This window comes from Leucopleurus acutus (genome assembly GCF_964270905.1).
Source record: "Leucopleurus acutus genome assembly, chromosome: 16".
NCBI lineage: Eukaryota > Metazoa > Chordata > Mammalia > Artiodactyla > Delphinidae > Leucopleurus > Leucopleurus acutus.
The window spans coordinates 8105872-8118611 of NC_139158.1; the positions used below are offsets into that span (position 1 = coordinate 8105872).

The window sequence follows — 12740 nt, forward strand, 5'->3', positions numbered from 1 at the left end:
GCCTTTGTACCAACTTTGCGATGAGGAGGGACTGAAGTTGCCGCACTTCTCTCGACAAGGAAACTTTCTCGGAAGCTGGAGCGGCACCTCTGAAGCCAAGAGGCTGAGTCCAGAGGGATGCGCCTTGCTCCCGGCTAGACCCTCTCGTCTCTGAGTTACAGTCAGTGTGTTCCACGTAGCTTAAATACCTCATGAGATTGGAAGAGGAGGATCAGTACCCCCACAGAAATAGCACTTGGAGAGAACAGCAGTGGTGACTTTGATTTGGGGAGGAAAAGAGCAATCTGTCCCGAGTGCCTGGAGCTGGGTGAGCAGAGGGGCTCCCCAGGGGCAGCAGAAAGATGTTATAATCAATTACCACATCATAACACTGATGTATGATAATTACTGAGTGTTTCTCCTGAGATAGTGCAGCATTTGGCCGGGATGCAGTTCTTTCATGGTCCACTGCCTGATTAATATGCAAATAATAGGCTGATTGCATGATGAATGCAGAAAATGAGTTCGCTGATAACGTGAGCACTGGAGCGGGAAGATGATAAATTACTTTTACTGACTGTCGTACATTAAGTACCCTTTCTCAACAATTTCATCACAAATTAAGTAAAGCAGTATGGAGAGATTAGGAGGATGTGTGAAATAATGTACCTTAATAGCTTTTCTTTCTTTTTTTTTTTTTTATAAATTTATTTTATTTATCTGGTTTTGGCTGCGTTGGGTCTTCGTTGCTGTGCGCGGGCTTTCTCTAGTTGCAGCGAGCGGGCGCTACTCTCCATCGCGGTGCACAGGTTTCTCGTTGTGGTGGCTTCTCTTGGTGCAGAGCACGGGCTCTAGGTGCGCGGGCTTCAGTAGTTGTGGCTCGCGGGCTCAGTGGTTGTGGCTCGCGGGCTCTAAAGCGCAGGCTCAGTAGTCACGGCGCACGGGCTTAGTTGCTCCGCGGCACGTGGGGTCTTCCCGGACCAGGGCTCAAACCCGTGTTCCCTGCATTGGCAGGTGGATTCTTAAGCACTGCGCCACTGGGGAAGTCCCCTTAATAGGTTTTTCTGATACCATCACATACAACGAAAATGTCACTTGGTTCTGCTCGGCATGGCCCGGGGCCCGTGTAGGGCCAGATCAGTGCACTCAACCTGCGTGTTGTTGGGAAGCCGGGAAGCAGCAGCCCACCACACCAGCTATTCAGTCAGCGAAGGATTCTCTAAGGAACATCCCATCACAGGCCAGACATCACCTGCATGCCGGGCTGCCTGGCAGGGTTATCGAGAGGGGACGGGCTGCTCTTGGGGCCAATGCTGGAGCCTCTGCGCAGATGGGCACTTGCAAGCCTCCTGTCCACCAGGTGCCTGGAGGGAAGGAAAGTTGCTGAGCTGCAGGCCTAAAAGGCTCAGAAGTAAAACACTATTGAAAACCGCCTCTTAGCTCCTCCAAGCCTTAGAAATCTGGGGAAATGAACGCCACCGTCAGAATGGCCGTATGAGCTGCCTGCCAGAGAGAATCGCTACCGGTGAAGGATGGGCCGGCCTGCCCAAAGCCAGAAAGGAACCCTGGAGGAAGAAAACACACGCACACGGGCGCGCGCGCGCGCAGTGCTTAATCTTTGATTACAGCAGAGCAATTTAACTAGAGAGTTTGTTTTTACTCATCTCGGTAATATATATTTAGACTGTTCGTATGACATACATTTTCTCTTAATGCACAGGGACGCGCTGATAAGTGTTCATACACACAGCTGGTTCGGTAATAAGGTTATTGAAGGTAATTTGAAAGCGTTATTTCTAAAGCAGTACGGATCTGTAGAAAAGCTAGGAACAGGGGGAGCACTGCTCCTGAGGCCGGCCCAGCCGTGTCACCAGGGTGGTCCCCGCAGCCTCGCCAGCCTGGGAGTTCACTACCAAAGTTGAACTGTAACTTAAGGAAGGTTTTTAATTTTTAACATTCCCAAACTCTGCTTTGGACACGCGTATTTCCTTGAGAGCCCGTAAAAGATACACAAGGAAAATCATGGAAGCCTGAGGGGCAGCAAATGTGCAATCCCGAATGCCCGGCTGCGCCCAGCCCTCGGGTGAGCGCTCCTGGGCTCAGGACCACGCCACCTGGGCAGCTTCCCCAGGTGCTGAGATCCTTCCCCGCCATGTGCTTTCCTGGTTCGGTTCAGGGAGAACAGAGGAGGGTGAGAAAGCATCCCAAGAGTGAGGGAAGCGCAGGTGGCACAAGGCGGTGCCTGATGGAAGGGGCCCCGACAGACTCGAGAATCACAGCCTCGCCCTCTGCCCGCCCCCCCCCCCCCCCCCCCCCCCCCCCCCCGCCCCGTGCTGCGCCAGGACAGAGGCGACCTGCCAAGGACGGCCCTTCCGCCTCCTCCCTCCCTCGAGCGCCGACTTCCCGCCACGGGTTCGTCGTCCCCTCCGGTGAAACGCAACCAAAATGGAGCTCAGCCTTTTCTCCCCAGAACTGTGAAAGCACCGCCATCCCCCGTGGTCACCTGAGCAGGGCCCGGGCAGCTCACCTCGATCCCCCTCCCTCTTACACTGCCCCCTCTCTCTCTCTCTCTCTCTCTCTCTCTCTCTCTCTCTCTCTCTCTCACACACACACACACACACACACTCACACTCACACGCTCACACTCACACAGTTTCTGTTTCCTAAACCTCCAGAACCATCCCTCCAGATCGCATATCGGGCTTGGGCCCTCCCCTCCTTCAGCCCCTTCCCTGGGGTTAAAGTCCCGCCTTCTCAGTGTGTGACCCTGCCCGCCGCACCCACCCCCACCCCCCGCCACCTCTGTCTCTTTCTTGTTCCCTCCTCCCCAGCCTCAGCTTCAGTGTCACAGCGCTGTGAGCTGCCATCACCCCCTGGACGTCCCCCTCCTAGGTCTTTGTGACAGCCAGCTGCTTAGTGATGTCTGCCTGGGTCACCACTGTGCCCCACCTCCTAGCACCCCGCCTGGCACTTAGAAGTTTCCTTTAGTGAATGAAGGGCACAGGCCCTCTCTTCAAGTGGCTTGGAAGTCAAGCTCGGGGATGTAAGCTGGCACAAGTTAAATACAAACCTTGCTTTTATTAAACGGGTTTTCGTTGTTGATAAGTAAACTGTTGTGGCTTTTAAGTCACTATAAGAGTTCCTTAGGCAGACTTTTTTAAATGTTCACACACATACACCAGCACCTACTGTCTCCTTTTTACTATTGAAACAAAGAGTGAGTGATTTGGTAGGTTTGCTGGGATTTTCAGTGACTTAAGGCAATGCCCAGGCTGACTGAGGGCCAAAGAGTATTGCCAGCCCGGGGCCAGCGAGGAGGGCAGGCCGGGCCTGGCCGTGGGAGGGGTGGGCGCCAGTGTGTGATGCCGCCTCTCTGGGATCTGGCTTTGCCCGGGCTAGGGGGAGACCCGCCCAGGCCCTTGGGGATGGGGCCCGAGACCCCCCGTTACCCCCGCACCGGCGTCAGGCGCAGGCCCTTGGAAAGCAGGCTGTCCTGTAGTGGGGCCACATCACGCGCTCCAACGTGCCTTAGTGTGTCGTTAGGTTACTTCTGTTCCTTTCTCCGTAGCAAGCATGCAGTGGCGTGGCGGGAGGGGTGTGAAAGGTCCTGCGTGTCTCCGAGACGTCTATGAACGTCTCCACGTATTTTCTTTCAAGCCTCTGCTACTCAGTCCAAAGACCACACATACGCAAAAGCAAAATGCTCCGTGTTTTACGCGGTTTCTTGGATTTTTATTGGAGTGTAGTTGAGTTACAACGTTGTGTTAGTTTCAGGTGTACAGCAAACTGAATCAGTTATACATATACATACAGCCACTCTGTTTTAGATTCTTTTCCCTGTTACAGAGTATTGAGTAGAGTTCCCTGTGCTCTACAGCGCTAGTCCTTACTAGTTACCTGCTTTATATATAGCAGTCAATGCCAATCAAAACTCCACGTTTTTACGTTGGCTGTGCCTAACGGAGATATGTGGCTGGAGAAATAGGATGGGGGTCCCGATGGGTGACGAGCATCTGCTCGGAGACTCGGAGGCAGGGAGCCCCCCCCCCGCCGCCCCCCAGGAAAGGTTTGGTGCTCGGGGATGTTAGAGAGAGGGTCTGACGTCACCATGTGGCACTAAAACCCAGGCGGGCAAATTAGGCAGCCGTTCACCTTCGACACAGAGAAGCTCGTTATTTCTAAAGAGGCCCGGTGGCCATGAACCCTCAGGTGGGGCGGGGCGGGGGTCTCTTCAGACAGGAGCCGCGTGAGCCGTGAGCACGTCCCTGTGTTTCGGCTTGGGTTCTGTGTCCCCTTCACGATCTCCACATCTGAACTCGGCTGGGAAGCGTCCCGGGCGGGCGGTCATCCTGCGGTGGCCTCTGAGCTGTCCTCACTGCCGAGGCCCCTCAAGCTGGGCAGGGTCCTTCCAGGCCACCAGGCTCCCGCTGGACCGAGGATGCCAGCACCGGGCACTCCAGAACCTTCTGTAGGTCCTTGCACGGCCGTGCCGCTCGCAGCGCCGAGGCTCCCGTCTCCCCTCGGGCTCCGTCTCCGCCCTCTGCCTCCCCGGGACCCCTCTTCCTCCCTCCCTCAGTCGTGTTTCCATGCGCCAGGCCGTGACCCCACTGCTCCCCCAGACTTCTCCTTCTCTCTCCCATCTTCCATACTTGACAGTCTGTAGAGTCGCTTGGAATTTCCTGGCTTGGCGCGGGCTCAAAGCCTAAACTATGGACATAATGAAAAGCGGTGCATCAGACCAGCCGCCAGTTAAATAATGTTTGGGTTCTTGTCAGAATGTCACAGAGTACCCTGTCATTTTGTTTCAGCAACTTGTCCTTCTGAACGCGCAGTGCGCCTTATGGCATGCCAGCAGTAAAAATGTCACTTACAATAATTACTTTTTGGTGAAAATGCTTACTGACTTCCTACCTTCAAGCTGTTTTTTACACAGTGGGGAGATAATAAGAAATGACTTTATCCTGACTGCTCAAATGAACACTAAATGGAATTGGGGTTATTACTGCAGATAGAGGGCTGGGTATGGAGATTTAAACAGAGGATTGGGTAATCTGCAGAGAGATTTGTCTCTGAAAATCACGGCGGGCGTGGATTTTCAGTTGGAAGTTACGGCGGGCGTGGATTTTCAGTTGGAAGTTACGGCGGGCGTGGATTTTCAGTTGGAAATGACGGCGGGCGTGGATTTTCAGTTGGCTTCTATGAAAACCTAAGGCAGCTGTTGTTTGCCTGCTGTTTTTGGAATATAATATTTTTCGTAATCCTTTTATAGTTCCTGAAAGCTCTGTGTATTTCAGAGGGCCTTGAGTCACTATCTGTGTCTTACTAACCGGGCTACTCTTCTGCAAGATTCGAAGCCTTCCCCCCAGAATTCATCCACACAGATCACTTTTTAAATGTAACACCTTACTATTGCCATCAGAATTGGATAGATGGTCTGTGTAGCTGGGCTCTTAAAGCGAATCGTGCATTTTCAGTTGCCCCAGTCCCGCAGGCTGCAGACTCTTTGAGAGCAAGGTCTCTAATTTCTCTTATCCTTGGGGATTTCCCTGGTGGTCCAGTGGTTAGGACGTGGCCCCTGGTTCAGTTCCTGGTCGGGGAACTAAGATCCCACAAACCGCGAGGCATAGCCAAAAGTAAAACAAAATAAAGCAAAACAAAAAATTCTGTCTTATCCCCACCGCTGAGCAGAGTGTACGACACAGAGCAGGTGCTCCAAAAGAGTTTGCTTGGGCGAGTGAATGAATGAATGAAGGCAGAGGCAGGCTGCTGTGATACCGCAGTGACTGGCCGGTGGGGGCTTTCCACTCCTGAGCTGGTCAGATCCTCGCTCCACCCAACTGGCCTGGGCCAAGTCACGATGCCCGTCGGAGCCTCGGTTTCCTCACCTGGAGCGCGGGGTTTATATTTCCGCCACAGGACAATCGTGAGGATCGAATGAACCAGCGTGTAGATGCCCTTAGCCCGCGGCTGCGTTCAGGCGAGGTTGTAAAGGTGCTTCAGTTCCCTGCCCTCATCCTACAGGTGGGTCGGCTTTGAGGGCCTCACCGTCGCATTTCTGAGGTCCGGGCACGTGGATACGTGCCTCAGCAGTGCCTGGCGCCCAGTGAGCGTGCAACAAACGTTTGCTTGAGCACTAGCCGCTGTTACAACAGGTCATAGGATAGGGTCTCTTTTATTTATTTATTTATTTTATTTATCATTGGCTGTGTTGGGTCTTCATTGCCGAGTGCGGGCTTTCTCTAGTTGCGGCGAGCGGGTATTACTCTTCATTGCGGTGCGCGGGCCTCTCATTCACTGCGGTGGCTTCTCTTGTTGCGGAGCATGGGCTCTAGGTGCACGGGCTCAGTAGTTGTGGCGCACGGGCTTAGTTGCTCCTCGCACGTGGGGTCTTCCCGGACCAGGGATCGAACCCGTGTCCCCTGCATTGGCAGGCGGATTCTTAACCACTGCGCCACCAGGGAAGCCCCAAGAGTAAGGTTTCTTAACATCGTCTTCCCCTCACCCCAGGATGCTCCTGCTGCAGTGCATCCCCTCTCAGAACGGCACCCCACACACCCCATAGCCCAGGCCGCAACGTGGGACACACCCCCTCTTGCTCAGCCCTCTCCCTACATCCACCCAGCCCCCAGTCGTGTTGACGCGATCTCCTAAATCCCTCCTGAACCTACATACTTCTCCCCACCCCACTGCCTGCCCTCCTCAGCCACCATCCGCTGTCCCCGACGACCTCCTGGCCCCAGCCGTGCTGTCTGCAAGTTCATTCTCTGTACTGAAGCAACAGTGAACTCGTTTACTTTCTTACTCTTTGACGTTAGGCCTATAATATTTCACACATGAAATTACAGAATAACCCAGCGAATGCTGATCACCCAACTTTAGCCCTAACTAAAGGGCTAAACTGAATTGGTCATTATTCAATCCTGTTTCTGTTTTTTGTTTTTTGTTTTTGCGGTACGCGGGCCTCTCAGTGTTGTGGCCTCTCCCGCTGCGGAGCACAGGCTCGGGACGCACAGGCTCAACGGCCATGGCTCACGGGCCCAGCCGCTCTGCGGCATGTGGGATCTTCCCGGACCAGGGCACGAACCCGCGTCCCCTGCATCGGCAGGCGGACGGACTCTCAACCACTGCGCCACCAGGGAAGCCCAATCCTGTATTTTTAAGAAATAAAACATCGGCCTCTCCCTAGTCTCATTCCTCCTAGAAGTCAGCTACCGTCCGTCCTGAATGTGCACTTTGTCTTTCCTGGACGTGATTTTATACCCGCACTACGGGTCTAACTGCCACACACAGCACATGGCGCGTGCAGGCTTTCGGCCTGTGCACCAATGTTGTCATCTGTTTCGTTCTGCGCCTTGCTTTGTAGGCTCACCATTACGCTTTCATGCTGGTCCACGTGGCTGTAGTCCTGACCCTCTTGCCGCTGTTTATAGCACGTGGTATATCGTATGAACGTGCCCTGGCTCCCGACTGCCCCAAAATTAAAACAGACACCTTAACCAATTCAAAGGCCCTGCACAGCCCAGCCCCTGGGGACCACCTCTCTTTGCCTCATATTCTTGCTACACTCAATTTTATTGATGACTGAAACCCACCAGGTGTCTGGAACAATCTATCTCCCTTCCTTGTCACTGCTACTCCTCCCAACTTAGCTGGCTAATTCCTTTTCATGCCTGAAGTCCCCCTGAAATGTCACCCTCCCAGGAGGTCTCTGATCCCCAGGCCACATCAGCGTCCCCACCCCCCTGCTGTGTGCTGCGTTCACTGCCGTATTCCCACTGGCCTGACTCCACACACTTAGGGAATGAGTGAAAGAAGTATGGAATAATGCATCTTCACTCGTTCTTCCTGCTGGCGCTTTTGTCCTAAGTAAGTTGATAATGACACGTAATTCACATACAGTAAAATTCCCTCTGCCCGCATAGAAGCGTTCTGTGCATTTCAGTAATCAAGATATAGAATAATTCCATCAGCCTCCCAAAATTCCCTCGTGCCCCTTTGTAGGCAGCTCCTTCCCTTCATCCCTAGCAACACTAGGGATGTTTTCCTAAACTAGATCTGTTTTCCAAATCTAGATCTAGATTTCCAAAACTAGCTCTGTTTTCTGTCCCTGTAGTTTTACCTTCTCCAGAATGTCATCTAAATGGTATCACACAAGATGTAGCTGTTGAGTCTGTCACCAGCATCTCAGTCGTGCGCCAGGAACTATGGAAGAAACAGCAATAAATCATGAGATTTACACTACGTGCAGGGGAGACCTTTTTTTTTTTTTTTTTTTTGGCCGCGTTGGGTCTTCGTTGCTGCACGCGGGCTTTCTCTAGTTGTGGCGAGCGGGGGCTACTCTTCGTTGTGGTGCGTGGGCTTCTCATTGCCGTGGCTTCTCTTTGTTGCAGAGCACGGGCTCTAGGCACGTGGGCTTCAGTAGTTGTGGCACGCGGGCTCTAGAGCGCGGGCTCTAGAGCGCAGGCTCAGTAGTTGTGGCCCACGGGCTCAGTTGCTCCGCGGCACGTGGGGTCTTCCGGGACCAGGGCTTGAACCCGTGTCCCCTGCATTGGCAGGCAGATTCTTAACCACTGAGCCACCAGGGAAGTCCCAGGGGGCCTTTATATAGACAAATATGTTCAATTTAGTAACTACTCTTTTTTTTTTAACATCGAAATCAGGTTTCCTTAGCGCTGACCATGTGGCAGGTTCGTTCCTCATTACAACCCTGTCTGCATTTTTCAGATGAGGAAACCGGGATGTTGCAGGAAGTTAGGAATCCTCTTCAAGTTAGCACTGCCAGCTGGTAGAGGCAGCCCCCGTCCCCAGGCTCAGTGCCTCAGTGCCAAGCCCAGGGCTCCTCCTTCTTTTCTTGTTTAAATTATTTTTAGTTACACAGAAGAGCACAGAGCCTTGTTCTTTCAAAAAGTCTTGTTTTAATCAGAGGGCTCCATTTGCTAATTTTTGGAAAAGAAAATATTTCTTCTTCTCTGTTGACCATGTTTCTTGCTCTGTCAAGATGGTGAATCAGACGGGCACCTGTCCTCCCGGCATCGAGGGGCCCGGTCCCCTCCCCAGGGGTCGATGGGAGCTGGTTGATGGGTCTGGTTTTGTGGTGCTTACTGGAAGTAGCTTTCTAGAGAATTGAATTACTTTCCAATATGATGTTCCGAGCCTGTGGATTCGTGGTGTGTCCAGCGAGGCCGCTCCAGAAACGTGGGCCCGATTCTGCTCTCGGTGACCTGAGACCACGGTGGCACCTGTGTGCACCTGTGTCTGTTGGTGAACAGTTGTCACTCAGCCAGTACAGTTTAGACACAGCCTCAGGGTGGAGGTGCAGATACCAGCCACCCAGTACGTTCCCAGGCCCAGTGGGGTGTTGATCACGGCGGGGGGGCGGGGTTACCTTTGTCTGCAGTCACGGTTGGGAGCACGGAGGGACACGAGTAACGTGTGGCGAGCACCTCTGGTCGGTTCTCTCAGAGGGTTTTCCTGGCAAAAATGCGTGCGAGTGTCTTGCTGAGGATGCCTGGAAGAAAGAAACATGCCTCCACTCGAGCTATTCAGGGCGCCCGCCTGCGCCGGTGCCCAGAACAAAACAGGGGTGGTGCTCGGGCAGCAGTGCCGGCCGGTATGTTCTCCAGGCAGCCATGATTCTGACCTTGCTGTGGGTTAAAGGACACAAACCTGAGAAGAAATCTGTTTATCATGTGGGGAATTCATGCCATCCTTGACAGTATACAGTGAGCAAGATAAATGATCTGCCAAATTGGTCCCTCGCCTGGGTGACTCGGGGCAAGTTCACAGTGCAATTCCATTGCTGCTTCAGATTCAGAAATAACGTTTGCTGGGTTTTATATCCAGTTGTACGATGACCTGGAGGTGAGCCGAGAGGAGAAATCCGATTTGTAGGATTCAGCTTGCCTTAGGATTTATATGGACCATTTCTGCTGTTTACCTCTGTCTCTTCCACAGCTTCACAAACCAGTGTTTTTGGGGGGGGGGGGTTTATTTTTAACCTGATTTTCCAGGTTGAGGACACAGCGTTATGTGATGGTGGAACTCTGTCCTGGTTTAGGACGACAGATGGGTTCATCGGTTGAATTGCAGTTGTTTTATTGGGGATTTTCTCTTTCTAGGTATTTATACAAAATATCCCTTGTATCTGGAATACAGTTTCCATCCTCTTGAGTTGAGAATAGGTTGTCATCCTGGATATCGTATGTCCATCGAAGGACACTCCAGTTACACGATCAGTTAAAATTCAGTTGCTCCTTAGTTTTACATTTTCTTTAGTCAGGTCGCGGGTATTGGGGGTGGGGGGAGCGCCCACGTGTGCTCACACTCGCTGCGTGGCCCGGCCTCATGAGCTGTCATCTCTCTGGAGCTGTAGAGCCCTGTGACAGCGCCTGGCCTGGCCCCTCACACAGGGTGCTGTGGGATCTCCCCGTGTGCCGTGCCTGGTGGGAGCGGGGAGTGGGGCCAGAGACTGAACCCAGACTCTGGGCCAAAGGCAGGTAGGACCGCAGTGCTAGGTCACTTTGCATTTTCCCTATATTTGGAAATTAGGAAATGGCAAAAGCCCTTATTCCAGGCATCCCAAAACTAGAACGGATGTCAGGTTTTACGGGTAATGCTAACAGAGAGGCCCGAAGGGACCACTCAGCAACAGAGCACGGTGGCACTCCCTGCCGGGCACCTGCAACAAGACAGCTCCTTCTTAGGAAAGGAGAGCGTGGAGACCGGACTGCCCACGCTGGCCCCGTCTCTTCCGGTGTTGGTGACAGCATGGCATAGACAGAGAGCTAGGCTTTCAGAAGCACGTCCTGGGCTCTGGCAGAGAGCAGGGTGGGCACTCCTCTTCCATCGGCTCCCTCCAGGTAGGGCGTCATGGAGCCCTCCGGGATCACAGTGAGAACCGACCTGGGGTCCCAGCGCAGCACTAGGCGGCCGAGGACTTACGTCTCATCTTCAAGGGTCTTCATCGGTGTGGTGACCACGCATCGTAGGCAGCCCTCATTTAAAATACTGTGTCTATTCATTTTGTGCTGGAAATTATGGACAAAATAAGTATGCAAATTATAATCTCGCCAAGGTACTTCTGAATTATAGAATTAGGGGGTTCCGTCGGAAGAAGTCATGACAGTGATAGCACGTGACTAATAGGACGTATTTTTTAACAGAATGCCCTTTATTGAGCCTTCAGACCTTCTCTTTAAACCCCTAGTTCTTCTTCTGTTGCTGTTCTTTATTTTTTAATAAAGAAAATGAAAGGTTAATTCTCAGCCAAAAAACTATGAAACAATTCATTTAAATCCATAGGCCGCCATGCTGTCTCCTTCTTAAACAGACGTTTAATTAGTAATTCCTAGATCAGGAAAGTAGACGCACATGGTGAAAGACAGCTGTTTTCAGCCTCGGTTTTCTGTGTGCTTTGATTACAGAAAGCACTCCAAAGACCTCTGCCAGCTGCAGCCCTGCACCCGAGTCACCGATGAGCTCTAGCGAGTCAGTGAAGAGTTTGACTGAACTGGTCCAGCAGCCCTGTCCCCCCATTGAAACAAGTAAGGACGGCAAACCTCCGGAACCCAGCGACCCGCCCGCTTCAGACTCCCAGCCCACCACGCCACTGCCTCTCTCCGGACACTCGGCTCTCAGCATTCAAGAGCTGGTGGCCATGTCTCCAGAGCTGGACACCTACGGCATAACCAAGCGGGTCAAGGAGGTGCTGACCGACAACAACCTGGGTAGGTTCCCTCCCCCGCTGCTGCGTCAGGAGGTGGCAGGTCGTCTCCCGTCGGGAGTCCTCAGGAGGAGAGAGTGGAAGGGGGGCCTCAGGCTGAGCCAGCCAGAGGGTTTAAACATTCACAGGCTGCCTGTAAGAACCTAAAACGTCCTACAGTTGTGAGCAATAAGGGTTCATGAGGGTGTTAGAGGTCTAAGGTCAGTCCCAGCCCAGCCCCGCCCCACCCCTGCGCCCCAACCAGGACCTCTTGGAAGACAGGCATGCCGGCCGGAGCCAACTCGGGCCATACACTCCGACCACCGATGGGGGCAGCCCAGTGGAGCTCTGAATCCTGGGGGACGGGGTGGGGGTCGTGCAGGGCAGGGCAGAATCAGCTGAGCCCAGGAGCATCTGGATGGCGTCACGGGAGAGCCCGACAGGCAGGGTTCAGATTTGCTGTGAAGGCAAATCTGTGATCTGAGGGGTGAAACTTTTCACACCAGGGAGACGACTTCCCCCTCTTTGAGCAGAAGAGGCTGCATCGCAGCGTCACCCTGGATTTGGAGATGAGAGGCATCTTCACGGTTGCTCAGCTGGTCTTGGCTTCTCCGGGAAAGAAGATGCCTCCACTCCCAGGGTGTGTGAGAGGAGTAATAGCCACAAAGTGGGGGGCCAAGTTACAGACGAGTTACGCAGCTTGGTCAAGACTCAGTCATCCTCTTAACCTTTGACCTGGGATCTTGGGGGTGTTCATGGGTTAGTCTCTTAAAGTCATAGCAGGATGTGTGTGTGTGCGCACATTTTTTTTTTTTTTTTTTTTTTTTTTTTTTTTTTTTTGCGGTACGCGGGCCTCTCACTGTTGTGGCCTCTCCCGCTGCGGAGCACAGGCTCCGGACGCGCAGGCTCAGCAGCCATGGCTCACGGGCCCAGCCGCTCCGCGGCATGTGGGATCTTCCCGGACCGGGGCACGAACCCGCGTCCCCTGCATCAGCAGGCGGACTCAACCACTGCGCCACCAGGGAAGCCCTGTGCACACATTTTAAAGGGTGAGGGCCAG

The 12740-nt window shown here is 53.2% G+C and overlaps 1 protein-coding gene across 10 annotated transcripts in view; it reads left to right on the top strand.

Moving 5' to 3' along the window:
• Positions 1–12740, top strand: part of CUX1 (cut like homeobox 1) — a gene marked incomplete at its 5' end in the record, with an annotated part of 375083 nt that overhangs the window by 321947 nt on the left and 40396 nt on the right. For 8 of the 10 annotated variants that reach the window (XM_082857322.1, XM_082857325.1, XM_082857323.1 and 5 more), the window contains one exon: positions 11403–11705. The exons of the other annotated variants lie outside the window; for them this stretch is intronic. In XM_082857322.1, coding sequence (XP_082713448.1) covers positions 11403–11705 — 303 coding nt within the window. The remainder of the gene's footprint in view (positions 1–11402; positions 11706–12740) is intronic. 10 annotated transcript variants of the gene reach the window in all.